The sequence below is a fragment of the Pelecanus crispus genome, chromosome 2 (assembly GCF_030463565.1).
Source record: "Pelecanus crispus isolate bPelCri1 chromosome 2, bPelCri1.pri, whole genome shotgun sequence".
Lineage (NCBI taxonomy): Eukaryota > Metazoa > Chordata > Aves > Pelecaniformes > Pelecanidae > Pelecanus > Pelecanus crispus.
Genome location: NC_134644.1, coordinates 107,124,797 through 107,146,117, shown reverse-complemented (window position 1 = coordinate 107,146,117; position 21,321 = coordinate 107,124,797). Strand labels below are relative to the sequence as shown.

Sequence of the window (21,321 nt, the reverse complement as noted above, 5' to 3'; positions counted from 1 at the left end):
CTTCTATTATTCTGATAGTGTTATAGTGTTTCACAGAAACAGAACATGTAAGAAACAAACATGAAAGTCTAAACTAAACATCTCTATTAATATACTTTAGGGCTGTTTCAAAAGTGACAATAAAAGGAGTGCTTTCAAAATGCAAATATCCCACTATTTTTTTTGTGTGGTGAACATGATCTTCCGAAGAAACAGAAACACAGGGAGAAAAATAGTCACTATCAGAGTTTTCACATACATAGCTTTAGGTATTTGAAAAGCACTATTTGAGATACACCAAACAGAGACTACATTTTACGAATATGCCTGTGGAGAATTATGGGGAGAAGCTAGGTTTGAACCCCTCTTCCAAATGTCAACATTTGAGGTAGAAAAATGCCTGCTGGAATGGTAGAATTAGACATGGGGTTACGTTCACATTGCATGCTAAGTCTGAGTTTTGAATCCTTGGCTTTGACAAAAATGAAATACCCTGCGTTATTAAAAGTATGAATGGACAAAAATTTCTGAATGGGCAAAAATTCAAGTCTCAAAGCCTAGGCATCTGACCGGGACTTAACAAGCAGTGTATATGCAGGTACCTCCTTTGAGACAGAAACTGGAACTTAACGCACAACCTGAAGACAAAGACAGAACGCTTGTCTCGTGCTGAAAGCCCCTGAAGATAAAACATACACATCCTCACTCCTCAACTGAACCACGGGAGACAGAACATCTGCTTCCAAGGCAGTACAACATGAAGAGAGAGGCTGATGTAAAGAGGATTATCAAAGTGGCACTTTGCCTAAGTACCCTCATTCTTCTCTCTCACATATTTTATCCAGATAACATGCTGATGATCAGGCATTTTCCAAGCTGCACGTGGAAAATTTCAGAAACCCACGCAATAAGGATTTCTCTGCTGGAATTGCAGAGCAGGAAAAACCAAACCAGCAGGCTGGGAATTCTTACATGGTGCATTTTACAGTAATCATTGCATAACACAGCACTTCTACATGGAATGTAGTATTTTAAACCTTTTAACGTTAATTGATATATCTAGATTACCACTAAAAATACCATGCCAGGCTCCAAATGCCTAACTACTATGGAAATAGCAAAACTTTGAATTCAAATAAGAGCAGCATCTAGAAACGTAATGTGAGATTCTCTTCTTGCATAAAGCAATGCAACTCCATTTAAACAATGACTTCACACCAATTCATATTGCTTTAAGGCTCTGACTCTGAATCATACATAGACAGCTTTACCTATCCCAGATTTATTCATCTTCCTATCATAGTACTGATTAAAATAGGAGCACATGTCTTTTCCTTTGCTCTTCTCAAATCAAAATGCACAAAGAAAAATACTTACGACAAGTCACTGAAGTCTGGAAAGACATACATGTGCCTAAAGCTATCAATGGCAATAACAGGGCAGTCTGCTGGAGTCTTCTGAATATGGAGGAGTGGGTGCCTGAATTTATCACAGTCAGCATGGAGGAAGTTTATTGTACCTTAAAATTTTAAGCAGACAAAAATCCATGGTAATTTTTTTTTATTATCTTGAAACCCTAAACACTGTAATAAGTATTATAAAGGTGGAGACATTAGATAGACCCAACACACAAAACTTGAAAATAGATTTAAATAACTAACACCACCAAAATAGTGGGTTTTTCTTAAAGTGTTTTTGGCCACAATACAAACTGAAGTTTTGTTTAATGCCCTCTCAAACTGCATGAAGTCATTTAGACAAGAAGGACTTCTGAAATAGTTACTTACTAATAATTTGTGTTACCTATTTTAATCATTTCCAGAGGAGTTGGTCCTCACTGTCAAAAGTACATAAAGCCCTTCAGACTCAAGAGCTTTAAAGCTAGGATTCTGTTTGGCCTTTGCGTCCACTCTGAGTTTGCCTGAAAAAAATTATACCAGTAAAAACAAGAAGTAGTAGGAATTACTACAAACCTTTTTCACTTATTAACTGTCGTGCAACCTCCTGTTGGAATTTCTCTAAACTCTCCAAGTCATCTTTCATGTGGAAAAGTATGAGAAAAGGAAGGCCTTCTTCTGTCAGTTCCTGCACAGAAAACAAATGACAAATCTCATTTCTTAAGGGCACTCAAAGTAAGCGATTCCAGCGATTTTAAAATTCAGTGAGGTCTCTCTGAAGAGAGAACAGCTGAAAGAACAGGACTAAAGATGTTAACTGCTGACCCTTCAGCTAAGATACCCAAGTGATACAGTCGACCATGTTTCCTTCCTCTGTATCATATACAGCAGATAAAGGATGAAGGTATTTCATTATCAATATTTTGGGAAGGGATACACTTGCACTGGAAGAGTTGCTCAAAAGAAATAGCCCAACTCTGAGAAAACAACATCTTCAGAGAAACAGCAGTAAGGCCTGAACAGCATGGTATTAAATGCTATGAAAAGCTGAGTGTGTATTCCAGACCCAGTCCTAGCTTGGTTCATGTACTAAGTTGGTGTTTTCTTAGCATACCCCAATAAATGAATATCTTTAAGTAACTCCATCTTTAAAAAAAAAAAAAAAAAAAAAAGCAAAAAAAAAAGCAGAAGCTAATGACATAGCTGTATCGGTTACGATCAAGTACTGCTCTTTTGCCAGTAAGTGTGTCCTGACTGGTCATCTGTATAACACCATTATTAAATTCACAGTCTAGTATATTACTAAAATTGATGAAGAAATTAAAACCTTTGTTGGACAGACAAGCTTTAGTTCCTCATAGAAATGCGTTCTTGCAGCCTGAGTGCCTATTAAAGATCTCTGTCCAGGGACAGATAAGTGTAGGAACTCCTTGAATAATTTATTCAGGATTTTTCTTTTACTCAAAACACAAACAACACACATTTGCTTGCTTCAAAAGCGCATTTTGGACACCTCTGAACATCAGCTCAACTTGCTAGAGCCTGATTGAAGAAATAATCGTTTATCATCTCACAAATGCCTACAGTCTTGCCTATCTTTCACTTGCACAACTGGTATACAAGCAAGTGCTGCTATTTCTTTGATTCTAGCCTGTATCAGAATAAAATCTATGGTTTTTGAGACAGATAGCACTCATTCGTTCTGCCACCAAATAGAATAGTTTCTTCAGGTATTTTTGATTTGCAGTAAGTTGGAAGAAACGCTTTCTGTATCAGTAGGCAGCGAGTTACATAGTGTACATGAAATGGCTGTCATTCTCCCTTCAACTAAGTCTGTCAGGTAAGTTGAAGCTTGGTCTTTTAACAGCATATTGCAAAGATCCTAATAAATTCAGTGCTCTTGACAAAATCCAAGCTTCCCAATCTATCCCTAAACCAACCACTAATCACATCTGCTCATTCTCATTTTTACACGTGAATTCGGCTGGGTCTCAACCCCCTCTCCTATTTCGAGAATGTGAAAAAGTCTGTTTCGTACCACTACGATTACGGCTCCATTTCCTCACTCATTTCAGCAGGTACATTTCCAGAGGGAGAACTCCCAAACAGAGATTGGTATTCCGGCTCTAAGCTCCCCTGTTGCTTGTAAGAAGCTGAAAGGACAACCTCGGTTTTGATATCTGCATTGTTAAAACCCTTATATGTGGCAAGTTATATTTGCAAGATCAATTCATCACCAAACAGGTTGTTAGGAAAGCTGGCTTGAAAGCCTTGCTAAATTTTGGCCCTAACTGGTTTTTATGAAGTACTTTCCTTTGTTTGCTTTTCTATTCCAGCTTTCTTAGCATGTCTTACTGATCAGGACACGGCAAGTGGAATAGCAATTTCACTTGCTTTGGACTGCTCCCTCAAAAGCTACTGTCTCATTTGGCACTGAGAATATCAAAAGATTGTTCATTAGATCTGAGCTGCCCACATTACTCCCGCGTGCCTTTGAGAAACCTTTTACCCTTTCAAAAACTTATAGTTCATCACCACTGTTAGACCACACAGTTCATTGTATTCATACAATGTAAAACTAAACAGACTGACTACAGGTTAAACAGTGATTTCTTCTGAATGATATTACTATTCCAAATAGCCTTTTCTTGTCAAGCACAGGAACTGTCTCTCAAACAGACAGTCTTCTCAAGCAGAAGACCTTGCTTCAGACTTCAATTACTATGTGTTGTCTAAAGTCACAATGATGAACTCTGTTCAGATCAGGCATCTTCCTACCTAGCCTGCCCATGACACTCATCAGATAATGAAAACATTAAAAAGAAAATGAGGAAAAAAACCACCAGCAGTTTACAGAGGCCAATTTTTATTTTAAAATTGAATTTAAAGTCTGTCACAGAAATTTTTGTCTTTATCTTATTGAGACGGTGTTGCGGCTTAACCCAGCAGGCAGGTAAACACCACACAGTTGTTCACTCACTCCCCCCTCCCCAGTGGGATGGGGGAAGGAATCAGGAAAAAAAAAAAGAAAAAGAAGTAGTAAAATTCATGGGTTGAGATAAAGACAGTTTAACAGGACAGAAAAGGAAGGGAAAATAATAACAATAATAATAATAATCATCATCATCATCAAAATAAGTGATGCACAATGCAATCATTCACCACCTGCTGACAGATGCCCAGCCAGTTCCTGGGCAGCAGTAAGCCCCCGGCCAACTCCCCCCAGTTTCTATACTGAGCATGACATCATATGGTATGGAATAGCCTTTTGGCCAGTTTGGGTCAGCTGTCCTGGCTGTGCCCCCTCCCAGCTTCTCACTGGCACGGCATGAGAAGGTGAAAAGTCCTTGACTTAGTGTAAGCACTACTTAGCAACAACTAAAACATCAGCGCGTTATCAACATTATTCTCATGCTAAATCCAAAAACACAGCACTATGCCAGCTACTAGGAAGAAAAAAAAATTAACTTTATCCCAGCCACAACAAGAACTTGTGGTATTCTAGTACCATAAACACAGCTTAACAGTCATAGCACTTCATATTTTTACCCTGTAATATTGTGCAGTATGCATTAAAAGCCCATTTAATTACTACACAATTTCAGCAGGCAGAAATATGTCAATTTTGGCATGTTTAAATTTGTTTGGGTACTGGCAGCACGGAAATTTTTAAACAAGTGTTGCTAGGCAAAATGTCACACTGGAATTGTGAATATCTGCCTAAGTAAACAGGAATTGAGGGTTGAGAGAACCAGAAAAACCATGACACAATGTGGAACAAGCTGACAGTGATGAAGCTTGGCTTCTAAGGCTCAGAATCCAAGTTCACCATGGGAAAAGTACACTGAAAATCTACCACACACTTCTAAACATGTTATCATGTGGCATCTTTTACATATTGAGTTGCAAATGAAGAATTAAAATTTCTTTAACTATCAGAACTTTCCAATAAAAGTTGGTGGCATTGACTAGAAGGTTGTACTTAAACCATTTTGTGCATTCCACCCTATCCCTCCCTCTGTCATGTAACCTGACGTGTTGTGCGTGCTCCAAACATCAGTGTTATATACACTGCAGAGTCAGAATAAAAAAAAAAAATAAAAAAAAAAAGAGAAGTGTGCAAACTGAGAACAAATCATATGACTGATTATTTAGTTTCTAATACAGTGTGGACAACATACTGTAATTTGTCACACACCTCACCAGAGTTTCTAGCAGATACTCTGGCCATTTACAAACACTCCTTTTGAGATACTACAAACTTGCTAATTTTCTGAAGGGTTTTTTTTTTCCCTGTTGGTTATTGTGCAAAAGAAATTTTATAAAACGGATTTGGAAATAGATGAAAGAGGAGTAAGTTACAAAAGAAAACAGAAAGGCATTGAAAGAAAATAAGGATAATGAGAAGAAAAGAGATGTTTAAAAGCAAACCCCCAAATTCCATCTTACGAATTACAGCTCAAAGAAGAAACCCAAGGGAAAGAGCATGTGAAGCTAAAAAGATTAAAAGGTACCAGTGCTTAAACACAGATTTGAGGGGGGGGGGGAAATATCACATGGTTTTTATTACAATTCCCAGAAAACTGCCAGTTCCATAGGTGGTCAGCCACCATTTAATGTGCTTATTTATTAGATAATGCTTTGGAAGTCGTTAACACAGAAACATTTAAAATGTAATGTTAAAGTTAGTAGTAGAAAAAAGCTGATTATAATTAAGGGATAGTTCACAACTATTTCACTCTTTCAAACTGTCACAGACATGCTGACATGGACATTTTCTACCCTGACTAGAACCAATTTTTCAAGGTCATAACAGATGCAAAAATCAATTAAATAACATTTATGTCTGGATCTTAAATCAACATTTAGTGATAACATCTGTATAAATAATATGTACTTAATTTAAATGAATAATGCAACCTACCCAAGGTATTACACACCCATACATACTTAGACACACACCTTCTTACACACGCACATTCTTAGTGTCCAAGCATCCACACTCCGCAAATCACCAGACACTTCTTGTGTAAACTATATGCATGATTATAACCTCTTACTCTGGTACTGTATGAGACCACTACAATCTGTCTCCAGTGAACTTCAAGTCTAGCCAAAAAGCTCCAAAAGAATGAAAAGACATTACCTGGCAGCTATTTTCTGTCAAAAGCAAGGCATGCAGAAAGTTCTTTGGCATGGATTAAAGACCTTGAAAGAGACACTTTGGTTTTGAGAAAGAAAAACCAAACGTAGAATGGTAGAAAAAATTCTTACCTCCCCATTTTCAAATGTAATTTCTCGAACTAGTGGTACGCATTTATCTTGTGTCCACGCATAAATCAAATCAAAATTTGTTAGCGAGCCTAAATACACCATATCTGGAGCATTTTCCTGTTGAAAAAGAAAAATACACTAGCTGAGAAACAGTAAAAATGACACTGCTATGTACAAAGTACATTACTTAATCCAACATAAAAGTAACAATATCCATAACTGAAAGTCAATCTTACACCAATATTCAACCCTTGTGCATGCACCAGTTCTATTAACTAGGTTACAAAAGTACAACAGGAAAATAAATGCTAGAGATGATAATTTATGCAGTCAACTCCACTTAAGAAGAACTGAAAAGATACTTTATTTCCAAATTAGGGGTGCTTCAAAAAGAGGCTGTTTAGAGTTCTATCAGGCTGAGAAATAGTATCTCCATACCTAAAAAACCCATTTAGATATAAACTAAATGCAGATATTAAGCTTCTTCAAGCTGATAGTTACAAAGACTCACCAAAAAAACCTCCCAGTGTCCTACAGGACTTGAAACTTGTATTTTATATTCGCTTTGCCAGAGAGATATGAATAAATAATAGTTTTCCTTTATTTGCTGGTAGTTTTAACTCAGAATTCAGTCCTGCCATCTTTTCATGTAATTACAGTTTTGGTTAACATGAAGCGAAGCATGACTTCGCAAGCTGTGGCCATGATTAAGCACACCTTAATTCAGAAACAGAAACGCCATATAAATTAGGCAACCTAATAAAATCTGTTTTCGCAGAAAAAGGTTTGAAACTCCCTCCCCCCTTAGGTCTTTTTTAATCTATTTCTCTTTTGTAAGCAACTCTCTTCATACATTATATTTGAGAAAGGAGCAGATTGCCAGATATTAATTATGTTTCTAAAAAGCCATTCTTGCAGATTTTCTTCTGTACTCAATTTTTCCTCAAGTAAAACTATGTTTATGAGAGTTTGTTAACATACAGTTAATTTTATTAATTCCTTTTTTTTTAAATGAAGAGAACAGCTCTTAGCCCTTGTGGGCTAAGACACACAAGACAGGCAAGTGATAGTCAGAAAAATACTTTGTAATTGTCACTTGCTTTGTAAAACACGAAGTGCACCAGCTGTTGAACTTCACAGATTTTTAAGACTTCTACAGAACACAAAGTCTCTATACACATGATGAGTCGACTGTGTTTCTTAAGAAAAACACCCCCACATTTCTGGACATTGACATTTAAAATGACAGATTTTGGTTTTGTGCATTAATTGGCCACAAATGAGACAGAGATCTTTTTCACTGACTCAGAAACACTAGTTCCTACGACCCTATTTCTCAGACTATTTAGTGATGAAATAAAATTAAGAGCTGAGATGCAGTAACATACTGAATGATCTGATTATAGCCTCCATTAGTTCATATTCACATATAATGATAATAAGCAGAATAAAATACATAGTTACACTTACCCCTGGTGGCTTGTAGATTACATTGTCTCCGCTAAATCTCTCTGCTTTTGAAATAGCCCTACAACAAACCAACCAGTAAGCATGTCTTGGTACGGACAAATAAAATAACTGAGATACCAAAAATCATATTTTAATTTGCTATCCTTTCTTTACTTTTTTTTTTTCCCTTAAAAAAATTGGAGAATTAAAATCCTTGATCTTTAAAGTAAACTGTAAAGTGACTCCACAGAAACTTGGCCTGGCTAGATGAGAGGGCATTAAGGGAGTCAGCAAGATGTATCCCTAAGATTAGAAGTGTGGACTAAAGGCACTGAAGTGCAAGTGATGAATGTAAGTACAACTCTGGATAAGAGACCAGCAGAGAAAAATGTTACAGAATTAATATAATCTGGTAAATTTAAAACAAATTAATACCTTTTCTTAAGGAAGGAGAGAAAGGTGGATTGTTGTTTGCGTTTATTCTTCCTGTTCTGTTGTTTACACTAGAAATTTACATCTTATCTACCCTGATAAAGAAGGGCTTTGAGGTGCTCTACTGGCACAGGCAATGAGAAAAATTATAGCAAACAAGCCCATACTGTCCATTTTACCCTCAAACCAGATCTAGAGAGCACAAGATACAGCATGCAGTTTCTGACCACTCATGATATGGTATGTGTGTACCTGGAGAACACACGCAGTTCCTTCTCTGTATTCAGCTTACTACATCACCTTAGTAAGTTCCTCCCCTGCCTCTGGAATATTTTGTGGTTCCTTAATCCCAGTCACAACAGAGCGCCCTGAAAGCTGCTAGGTTGTACCCCCAAAATTATCATCTCTTATTCAAACAAATGGGGACAGCTATGCATCCAACATAGGAGAGAGAGAAAAAAATAAAAATAAAAAAGAAAGGTGTCAACAAAAATAAACCCTTTCACCACGTTCAGACATCAAAAGAGGCCTCCTATCTTCTTCTCTCCCATGCCTTGCTGTTCCAATGTAACTCATGAACTGACTGACTGCATAAGCCACAAAAGAGTAAAATGAACTACCTATTTCTTTTCCTTTTAGCATAGGCTAAAAAGAAAGCATGCCAGCCTCTGGAATTGTTAGCTATGTGTTCCAGGTTCTCCAATTATAGTATCTCTTCTGTGGACTCAATATAAGCATTGGTGAAGACTGGTTAAGAGATGTAAAGGGCGGGGGGTGGGGGGGGAAGAGAAGTAAAAATATCTTCATTTATCTCACTGCAAGATGAAGTAAATCTTCCAGGGGTCTGAACAATTGAGAGGGCCAAGGGGGGGGGGGGGGGGGGGGGGGGGGAAGACATCATAAGGCTTAACTCTAAGTACCTATGTTTTATTTATTCTATTTGATCCAATTATCCTTTTCTTACCACATACAAAAGATATCTTGCATCGTTTGTGACATTTACTTGCACCAGTTTAGAGATGTGTATTTTAAAATGCATTTTTGTATTTCAAAATTTGACAGGACAAGGAATAACGGATTTAAACTAAAGAAGAATAGATTTAGACTAGACATTAGAAAGAAATTTATTAAAAATGAGGGTGGTCAAGCACTGGAACAGGTTGCCCAGAGAGGTGGTAGAGGCCCCATCCCTGGCAACATTCAAGGTCAGGCTGGACGGGGCTCTGAGCAACCTGATCTGGTTAAAGCTGTCCCTGCTCACTGCAGGGGGGTTGGGCTAGGTGACCTCTAATGGTCCCTTCCAACCCAAAGCATTCTATGATTCTATGAAACGTGATGACTGCTCCCACAATGTGAAATTAGGCTTCGTTGTGACCATCATCACTGAGGTAAACCACTCGCATCCCAAACAATCCTTCACTGAATAATAAGAAAGTGAAGACATAGAAGCCACCTCCCCAATCACTCACTGCTTGGTAAGCTGATAATAATCTATAATGAAATATATGCTCTAGGGTAAGCCTGCGGTGGAACCCAAAAGGTCCTCTTCCGTGTTCTTCCTCTCCAGTAGCTGCAATTGTGACTGATTTGTTTCGGATAACTCAAAGTGGGGAGATGATGTGAAAATCCCAAACGCCTGAAGATACACCTTTTTAAAACAACTACCAAAATGGAAACACTTCTGTTTGCATTTTGTCTTTTCTTGAAGCAATAATGTAGAAGGTAAACCTCTTGGAACCACACAACATCCCCTCACCCCCACCCCATATTTGCTTGCTAACACAAAATTAAAACAGTTCCTAGATTTGTCACTCTCTTCCATGAATTATCTACAGTTCATCATAGCCTTTTAAGATAAAAGGGGTTTTTTGGCTGTTTGTTTTGGTTTTCTGCATTTGGCTTCCTGTGCTATGGCTCAGTGGCACAAGGCCATTCTCTTCCATGTCTACAAACATTTCAGATTTATCCCTCTAGTTCTACTTCTAAAATCTACCTCTAATATCCCTTCATCAGTATCCCTCCTATCTCCTGCTTACAAGTCTTCTCTCATTACTCTTGCTCTAGAGTTGCCTCAGATCTTAACAGAACTGTAAGGATCAGTTGATTTAAGAACAGTTTGAAGCATGAAGATGATCTGCAACTAAGTACCATTAATACAGTTTAAAAATAAGCTAGTACAACTACCTAAACCCAGTATAATTTTGGCATAGCAGGGAACAGTTCTGCCTTAACAGAAGTTAGTAAAGTAATTATTTTTTTTCCTGTCAAATTGATTGTTTTGAGTTTATTTTAGCTTACTAGAAGTTTGAACATGACAGCTCACGTTACCATATACCTGTTTAACTCTGTCCATAGCAAACCCAAAATCCCTCCCAGGGGCTGTTAGGATGCTCAGTCGGAAGAGTTCCACAGAGCAGGGCCAGCTCCTCATGAAACATTTTGCTATATATAATCTGAATAGAATACATTGTTATATAGCCAGTATCTCCCTTGGAAGTCTTTTCACATATGATTTTTTAGGAAGCTTGAGAGCCAAAGCCACTCAGAGATGACAAAATTTAGTTGCTGAGGTTGCTGTCTGGAAGGCTGCACTTTAAAACACTAACAGCTCCAGGCTAGAAAGGGAAGGGGAGTCTGGAGAAGAGAGTAACGACAAGCCTGCTATGCAATCTGTAGTTACATGTGCAGGTTAAAAATAATCAAATTGATCTGTTCCATTATGTTTGTTTATTGCTTACATCTAAAGAAAAAAAAAGAAAAAATAAGAACCCCATAGTAACTACTTCAAGAACAGCATCCAACAACCAAATGCTAACACTGAGTGGTGGGAGACTATGTCTCATTATACAAAGTTGACAAATAGCAAACCAAAGATGAACAGACTCAAACAACAGGAGAGAGAATCTTAAAAGTATTGTTATCTTACTAATGATTTTTAAAAAGGCATTCCTGAAAAGAGAAGTCATATGAGGGGGCAAAACATAATTTTAAATTCTAATAACAACTCAGAGTGGCTGTCCTGAGAATAAGCATGGATGCACTCATCAGAAAACATTTGAGATAATGGCCACTCTTTGGGAATAAGACTGACAGACCTACAGACCACAGATTTACAAGATTTGATTACTCTCTCATGGCTAAGGCTGCTTATGCAGTCATAGGATACCTAATTAGGAACTGAAGGAAAGGAAAGCCACATGTATTCCTGCACATTACAAATACTCTCCGCAGCCCCCAAACATTTTTTTTGGAAATACACTGGAAGAGGCATCAGTGACTGACAACAAATTTTGTTCCTCTCAGTTTCTCTGCTATCCTTCACTACATCCAATTCAAAAAACCTTTAGGGCAACTGTATATGGTATAACAGCTAGCATAACCCATGCAAATTCCTGATCTTGCAGCTGCGGGTAGACTGCAAACCACTGCATTCACATTAATGCCCAATCACTTTATATTGGTTAGTGCTGGCACATTAAACACTGCAGAAAGGATCTATAATTGCATTTTATTATGCTACTTAAAAAGGGAATCACGCACTCCTAATTTATTCTTCTTCCTCCAGTGAAGATCTTTTAATATTTTTTAAAATATTGTTGTAAATCTGTATAACAAGGAGAAATTTGAATTTCTGTAGGTTGTTCTTCTAGGCTCACACTATGAAGCTCATCAATGCAATTGCCTTTCTAAACTGTTACTGCGTGCGGTGACATAGAACTTGCATGAAACAGACCCAGGCACAGAAATCAGGCATTTTGGAACAAGGTCCTCTCCCCTGACATCAAGAGTAAATGAGAAAGCAACTGCTGAATTATTCTTTACAGGAAAAAAAGAAGGGAAAAAACACCCCTACAAAAAGAGGGGGAACACACCTACAAAAAATGGTCAAATTTTAAAGAAAAAAAAAATTAAGAGGTTGCAAAAAAAGTTTTTGCAACTCAGACTCAGTCTGCAAAGCTGATAAAATTTTTGCCAAAAAAGTTTTCGAACTCTTCCCTACTTGTCCGCTCCCCCTCCAAAGCAGCAGTTTTTTGGGACACAACTGTCTACCCCCCCCCCCCCCCCCCCCCCCAGTTACATTTAAACTACACTGACAAGGAGTGAAAAAAAGAAAAAGGAGGCAAAAATCAAAGTTGGATTTCACAGCAAACACTAATGCTAGGAGGAATTCTGTCCTCCCTCCTCCTATCCTTCTCTCAGTGTATTTATCAGGTCTAGTCTCTTCAGTTGTACCACACTGAAAAGTATTAAAGCAGTGCATTCAACTAAATTATACACAACTCATTAACATAATTTCAATAATGAAGTCATGCAATCAACACATTTTAAAACTTACCCAAAGGCAGACAGGAATACACAATCATCATGCAAAATATTCGCTACTCTTTCAAAGGTTCTGTAATTGTCAGAGTCCTTTTGCTCAAAGTATCCAATAATATTTCTTCTGCTGCGCTGTAAAAACAAAGGTTAAATTATAACTTACCTCAAATTCTCAACAACTATCATTACTCCCTAAAGATATTAAATATAGAGGTGCCATTCATTCAACAGTCAATAACTATGCAGATGTTATTTCTTTTCTGTCTTTTCAATATTCAGAAGCATCCTTGTGAATGTTTTTCCAGTGAAGAACACTAGAAGTATCTTGTCAAATACAACATATGATCCTTCTCAAATGTTTAAAAGTAAAATAAGCAATTCGGTAGTGGAGTTATTGTAACAAAATGAATGCAGTTGAAAATTATTATATCGGAATAATTTGTAATACTGGAAATGATCCAGTTTTCGACTCAGTTTAAAAAAAAAACAACATTTCTGAATGGAAAAAAAAGAAGTAGTAAATATGTACTTCAAATAGATTATGTTTCACCAGTTCAACATTTAAAAAAAAAAAAGAATAAGAATATATTTAGAAGGTATAAAATTGAAAGACTTACATCAACAGAATTAATTTCTTCTAAATCCTGGACCTCCCGAACAGGGTTACTCTTTTGCTGCCTGATGTAATCTGCTATTGCTGTCACAGATCTCTGGCCCCTGTATTCTCTCTTCATCATCATCCCATTCCGGAAGAGTTTCAGAGTTGGGTATTTGCTTATCCTGTATCTCTGAGCTATATCCGCTAAAAAGAAATTAAGAAAATAAAACCAAAACCCTACAAAACAGAAATACACTGAACACTGTATCTTATATATGTACGTGTGCACGTAAGTGGAATCTCTGAATCAGCAGTTCCACATCTTTGAACAAGAACTAAAAAAACAAACCCAAACATTGCCATAGTGGAGAGAATGGAGAGCAGCTACTGTATCTCTCATGTACTGATCTTCATTAAAAAATCATGACCAAAATCTTGAGTAAGTAAAGACTCAACTTGGTCAGCTATACTTCTTTAGTACACTTCCTACAAACAACTAGGAAAGCCAATTTAACAGCATAACAAGAACATGAGAATCTTAAAAGCTTGCCAAATCTCTATTAATCCGCATGAGAAAATTTTAATAAAATAAATCATCCCCTATTTTTCTTTAAACTCACTATGACTTTTATCTCAATTACAGTGCTGGAAATATAATTGTCATGTCTTAAATTTTAGAGAGTGTGAACCCTGTGCAAAATATTTCTTGAAGTCTATGAAGGCCAGAAGACTGCTGTCACAGTTCTGAACAGTTCAGGTTTTGAACAAACACAAAATTTCAGGTTTTTAAATTAAGGCAAACACCTTTGTGGTCAACCAGTGTCAGCATTCCCTTCAAGACAGTTCTTCATTCATATCTATACATGCGGCCCAGCTTCCTTCTAGACTTGGACCGTACAGAGCTTTGTACAACAAAGCAATGTGTATTTGCTTTCATCTAGCATAAGAGCACTAGCTATTTCCACCTTTATATAACAGGTCAGTTAGTTAACTATAAGTTATTTATTCACGAGACTCACAAATGTAAAAGAATAATAAAAAATGGAAAGAGGTTTTCCAGTAAAATTAAAAGAGCAGTAAAAGAATAAAACTGAGCGGAAGCAAAAAAGCCCTGTCTCCCATGAATGTGCATCCTGTGCACCTTATCTTCAACCACTACTAAGGCAATAATCCCATTCTTCACTGCTCCCCACCAGAGTACTCCAAGTGCCCCTTTGTCCCTCTTCCACTTTGGTTAATCACTGGGACAGCAAGTTGCAATAGGTGTTGCAGCTAGTTCCCAGCTACGCATTGACAGGGAAACTTATACGTAACCAGCAAATGGTTCCATGGCACAATGAGCATGACCCATCAGCCTCGAGTTTTTACAGCAACCTTTGCTAGAGTGCAGAAATTGGTTTTGTGCTTCTCCAATATCCAGAAACCGCTTTAATCAAAGTTCATTGAGTACTTAACAGCTTTGAATGTTCTTCCCTCTTTCAGATGTGGTTGAAGTTCAGCAAAAAGCTTCAAGGAGTTTTTATGAGGAAGGACTGGAGAAACAAGGTAACCAGGTACACTTTGGATTCTTAGGAAAATGAGACTAAAACCAAATAAAGCATGTAATGCCAAGTAGACTTCTGCAAGCACTTTCCTTTTACTTTAATTATGCCCTCCTGTTCACTCCTCCCCTGAAAATACTCTAGAAGTAAAAAAATTTTCACAGCCCCTGTGAAAACTGGGTGTCCTCTATTAGAGTGGGATGCAGTTTACCTAAACCTCAATCATGTTTGTATCTAAAACCAACTAAATCCCAAAATATGAGCAGTCTGCCCACTTTCCAGAGCTGCTTAACCTTTGAGGTGGCTCATTCCAGTCAACCACAGCCACCCCGCTTCCCCATCTCCCTTTCTCTCTCAAGCACAAAGAGAAACAGTGAACTTCAACGGACCGATTTCTCCTTTGGAGACAGGGAAGTTTCATCCAGTCAACAGCGAGAGGAAGGCACTGAAAGTCTGGGCTGAATGCATGTCCTGTTACTTTTCACTGACTCCTTAGAAGTCAAAGGATACACTTCAGGTGACCTGGCTTGGCCCACAGCAGGAAAGCAACCAAATGAGCGTCCACCTGGCACAGTACTGAATGACATAAAAACTAATCCTTTCTGACAAGAATGTCCTTTCTTCTCAATTACATACTTATCATGAAGCAAATTTGCTTTCTATCTTACACTTACTCTTTGAAGTCCTGTAAAAACTACTATTTAGAGGCAGCTGCCATGACCAAACTGTTGAAGCTGAGCAGCTAACATACATCTCTCAGCTGCAAACCAAAATGAAAAACCTGTGCAACTGGAAATAAGTCAGTCCCCTGTGGAACTGTGCCTGTAAATGTCCTCCAGCACATAAAGCTCTCTACCTCTTGTGGTCTTTTAAGAGATAACAAAAACAATTAATTCCCTGCTGTCTGGAGAACACTCTGTGAAAAAAAATCAGTAGTTTTAATTGCTATTAAAAAGCCATTAATCTCTTGCAGCTTTAGTTACTGAAAACAATCTTTGTAGCAGCTACACAACTTAAACTAGTCCAAGAACTGAAAACAAAGCGTGCACAGCAAAGGAATAAGAACCATGTCTACTCCATAACAATATTCTTTAACATCCCTCAAACCAGTAAGCTTAAAAGCTTCACCAGCTAAGCCCAGTTCCTAACAAGCTTTGCATCACTATAAAATATTACACAATTCAGCCTATCAATTCTGATTATGAAAGGATATGACCGGTTTCCTAAATATCCCAGAAGACTTTCTTAGTGCACTAATTGCAGTTAAAATTAAGGGTAAGACATTTTATCTCCTCAATTCAGAGTACTTTTATTTCAAATTAATATAAATTTCTCAAGGGAAGATGACAATATATTCAACATTAACAAGTATTAAATCAATACTTTTTTCTTCCTTTAAAATAATGTGACTTTTTAGTTAAAGTACCTAAGAGCTGCCTGCAAGAAGGTGGCAAGTATAGTGGGGGAGGAACCACTTTATATTTGCTGAGCATCAGCAAACAAGGCATTTGCTGCCCTTCTCTGCTGCTGACAGAAGGACCTTTGGTCTGACAGTATGTCAGTCTATCAAAACTTGACCATGGTCCAATAAGAGACAAGGAGGACTATATATCAAGGTTTCACAGAAACACACTGAGATTCAAGACTGTTACAGTAACAGAACTCCACAGCAAGAGAACACCAAAACTACACGTCTGTCTCACAACATGGACTTTTTCTTTCAGGTTATTTCCACAGTTATATGAGGATGCATGGGTTGCAGAATGGGCATTCAGGGGGTCTTCAAGGTTCTCCAAGACGGAGACTGCAGTCCCTAGGAATGTGAATCTTCATCAAGTGCTGAAGTTACATAAAAAAATTAACGGTAAGAAAATGCCCACTGTCAAGACTGAATTCAAACATTATTTCGTAAGTCAGAACTTGCATGCTCTTTACAAATTACATTGAGATTCCATGAATACTGGTATTTGAACTAACACAGAGAGATGACGGTTCTACACAAGTAAGTATTTGAAAACCATCTTTTTACAAAATATAAAATGCAAGTACATGAAAAATTGTTTGAATTAATTCAAAAGTCAAATAGAGTAAACCTTAAATGCTTCATTAAACTCTGGCATTTGATACAGGTAGAGTTAGCATAAGCAGAGCAACTACAAAATTATATTCCTTTTAAAATTGGAAATACACAATGCAAATACATGGAATATTGTTTGAACTCATTCACAGATCACATTAGTTATAGTAAATCCTAAATTAAATTAAAAAATATTTCCAGACATTCTCACTGTCCATTTTCTAATGAAAAGAGGTATTTTAAATGGATAAGGGTAACTTACCTAAAGAAGAAGAAAAAGTCTCTCAGCTACAACTTTACATTTTCTTCAGGTACTAAGGAACCCAAGAGGTACAAACCTTAAGTTTGTGTTTTGACCAATTAATCATTAAATCACAAGACTAGTGTCTATGCCACCAGAACAGTTTCACACTAGTTATGATAGGAAGCTACTGACATACTTGATCTTCTTCTCATCTTCTACAGATCAGAAATTTCAAGCAGAGCTCCAATAACTGTTGAATTCAGATGATTCTCTCCTCCCTGTTCTGCAGGTATACCTGTTGATATACAACCATTTCTGAACTGCCCAGACTATTCATTCCACACATTCCAACAGGAATGTCTTAACAGTCACTCAGTTCTTTCATAGATGCACTATACTGATACTTCTGAACTACTGAAGAGAAAGCAAAGCTGCCTCTTACAATAGGGATCAGACAGCAGATTTTACTGCTGTTTTCAAAGAAACTTTTACATAAAGCCTGACATTTACACCCATGTCTTCTAAGACAGTCTCCCACATCGTCTTCTGAGCAAGATTCTCCAAGAAAATGTGCTTTATGAACTATCACTTGTGATCTGTATCTCTATCATATCTCTTGTGCTGTCAGCTTTTTTTCTGTTGTCTGAGCCTCTTGTGTTCATCTACTCAAAGGAATGCCAAAACCAATTTTTTGGGGGTGTGTCAGGCTTTTCACATGGCGCGTATACCTAAGCTACAGCTTCAAGCAAGCATGCAGCCTGTGACTTGATTCCCAGAATGCTTCAAATTTCATTGCTCTAGGTTAACACCACAACACACTGTTGAAAGGGTTCTGCTAGTATATCAGATCACTTAACCAAGAATCTCAAGTGCATCATCACTAATTAAAATTAAATGTACAATGAAGAATATGTTGAAAAATTGCATTAAGACACACTATATTGAAGTAGGCTCCCACCCAAAATGAGTTAAGCAGGTCCTTCCCACTGAAGGGCCAGCAGTATTTACAAGGATCAGGGAATCACCCCACTATTAACTCAGTCCACTGTCTTAGTCTTCCAGGGTCATAATTCATACGACCACCAAACAAATATTTAGATTTTAAGTCTACACAACTGCCTCTCAAAAAAAAGGTGCCCACTAGGATTTGAACAATACTGATCATTATCCTAAATGCCCACTTCATAATATAATGCACCACCTGAAGCAATTCACATGCCAAACAGAGGACTAGAACAGCCTGAAAAATTATCTGGAAGAAAATCAAAGTTCCAAAACTCAAACCCTGTAAAAATAATTTCTGAAAGTACTCGTAGTGTCTCTTTTTCTAAGGAAGGTCTTCACATTCTCTGAGGAAGAGCTAGCACAAACCCAAACTACTGCATTTCCTAATTTTGTTTTTACATGATGGTTATTGAAGTTGCATAGCTACACATATATATAGCCTGAACTTACTGGCTCTAACACTAATTTTTCTTTGTGTCAAATTATCTTAACTCTTCCTCGCCCATGTGCAATACCTTCCATCTCAAAGGTAACAAATTTCTTCAGCTGTATATTTGAAGCTGGGACTACCAAATGAATATTCTGCTTGCTCACTTGAGATCAATCACATCTTTTGAAGTCCCTCAGGCTACCTGCCAGGGCACACCACAGATGAGAAGTGAAATCAGTCTTTGATAGGTACCTTTTTACTTATTATTCCTCAAGCTTTTTTCTCTCAATTTAAGTTCACTTGAAAAGGCCTTTTTGCCTCCTACTTTCCTACATACAGCACTACCTCCACCTTATTGTTAAGTATTTTGTAATACAGCATTAATTTTCCCCAGTTAAACTACTCCTCTCGTAACATTTGCACATAATTGTTAAGACCTGGGAATATTCATAGGAAGCAGAATTAGAAAGGAACCTTAGAGACCATCTAAACTAGGCATCCTACCCCAGTGATTGTGATACTGGTGACTAGTATGTTGAACCAAAACAGGTACAAGAAAAGCAATCAGTGTTCTACATCAAACTTGGCTACTGAGAAGCTGGGAATCAGCAAATCTAGACCACCTTCTGCTGCAAAAGAGCATTCACAACAGCCATGCCTGCTCTTAGCAGGGCCTCATCAGTAGGCATCCCATAACCATTTCTGACAGGCTAACAAAATGGCTCTCCTGAGGAGAGCCATCAACAACCTCTCCAAATCACTTCCACTTTTTATTTTATCCAAAGACAACTCTTTCAGACTGATATGTTTTTCCAGGCAAAGTTGCAGGAATGCAATGAAATCCTCATGCTTGTTTACAGTTTCATTTATGGTTCATTTATGAACCTCCAAATTTGTTACTGTACTGAGTTATTTTGCTTACCAAAGGCACAGTAGCAATACAATCTAAGTAACTGAAGACTAATGCTAGCATACATTACAGGAATGGCCAGACCCAGAGGGATCAGCAGCTCACTGTACTGAATGAGAGTACCATCCACGCATGTTTTGAAAGAAAGAACAAGAGTTCCCTAGACAGTGTGTCTAGAAAAGCATCTCTCGACACCCCACCAGAGAGTTGTCTTCTGTTTAGAAGCGCAAAATCTTATTCAAACCAGTTTTTTTTTAAACTCAGAAACCAAAGGAAATAATAGTGCAGTAGAATTAAAACCCCAATATATACTTCAATTTATAAGAAATCTGTACCACAACCCTAATATTGAATTCATAGAAAGTGTTCAAAACACAAAACCTCCTCCAGAAACATTAGTAGTTCTACACTGCAATATTCACTCACAGAGAAGAGAAATATAGGAAATTCATGATACCGAGTGAGTTTCCAACATTGCTGCTTAACACAAAGGATAAAAAAAACCCCACAAAACAAAAAAACCAAACCCTCAAGCAAGCAAAAGAAAAAAAAAAAACAAACACCAAAACAAACCCTTCCTAATAATGTATATGGAGAAAGATCTTCTATAATTTTATATGGAAGGTCAATTTTACCAGGTATTACACTTAAAATAGAGGTGCATAATTTTTAATATAAGTGAATTACTAAATCTAACACACCAAAACCACCAAAGATTTTAACAGCAAGACAATGTAGTGGAACTTTGATATCTCTAAGTTATAAAAGGATGAGGTCTTGGAAAGTGGAAGAGTACCTGTTTCAACAGATTTACCTTTAGCGTATGTTCCACACCAGCTTAAAAACAGCCTGATGACTTACCTTACACATTTCAGTTATAATTATCTTCCACAATATTATAAACTGGTGTAAAATATAACACATACAGAGGCTTAATATAGTGTTAATATTTAGATTTTGTATTGAATCACATTGGGGCCTATCACTTTCCAGAAAAACATCTTTATATTGGCTATAAGAGCAGACAGAATGATGGTTTTGTCATTAAGCATCAAACATTTGGCAGTGCATCAATAATTCTCTCTAATTTGCTTTACCCTCAGAAGCTGGTGTGAGCTGTTGGGCCCTGCAGTGTGCTTCAATAATAGTGCATTAAATGGAAAGTATCTATGCCTGGCTGACCATTCTGAAAGCTGTTTTTGAGTGGCCTGAAATCAGCTATTTGGATTCCCTACAGAGTCTTGGCTTCAAAAAGAAACAGATCATTTGTAATGCAAATAATCCACCATCTCTAGAACATCATCCTAATAGTGAACTACTAGTGGTATGAAATCTGCAGGCATAATGAACCCCAAAATATTGGCATAAACCTTCTAGGTGTTGCTAAAATATATAAACTCATACAAAAATATAAAGGTAAAACAGGAAAAAAAAAGACAGTAACAATCTTGACTCCAACATTTAGTAAACTACTACAGCAGGCCCAAGCTGGATAATATAGTAACATTCACCCTCTTACTAAAAAGCTGCTATTACACACATGAAAATCAAAGTTAAAATACTTAAAACTTTAGGACATATAAATAACTGTGTGCCATGAAATGTACCATTGCTTGCAACCCAGAAAAACACTAGAAAGCAGGAATGACATACACAGCTTTGCTA

The 21,321-nt window shown here is 37.3% G+C and overlaps 1 protein-coding gene across 2 annotated transcripts in view; it reads right to left on the bottom strand.

Moving 5' to 3' along the window:
- The window catches only part of ERP44 (endoplasmic reticulum protein 44), a 55,446-nt gene that overhangs the window by 4,543 nt on the left and 29,582 nt on the right, over positions 1 to 21,321 (bottom strand). Inside the window, exons 5-10 of one of the 2 annotated variants that reach the window (XM_075705191.1) lie at positions 13,469 to 13,653; positions 12,868 to 12,983; positions 8,121 to 8,178; positions 6,651 to 6,767; positions 1,953 to 2,064; positions 1,357 to 1,498 (exon numbers count right to left, since the gene is read on the bottom strand). In XM_075705191.1, the coding sequence (XP_075561306.1) occupies positions 1,357 to 1,498; positions 1,953 to 2,064; positions 6,651 to 6,767; positions 8,121 to 8,178; positions 12,868 to 12,983; positions 13,469 to 13,653 (730 nt within the window). The remainder of the gene's footprint in view (positions 1 to 1,356; positions 1,499 to 1,952; positions 2,065 to 6,650; positions 6,768 to 8,120; positions 8,179 to 12,867; positions 12,984 to 13,468; positions 13,654 to 21,321) is intronic. The other variant, XM_075705192.1, reaches the window with a different exon arrangement.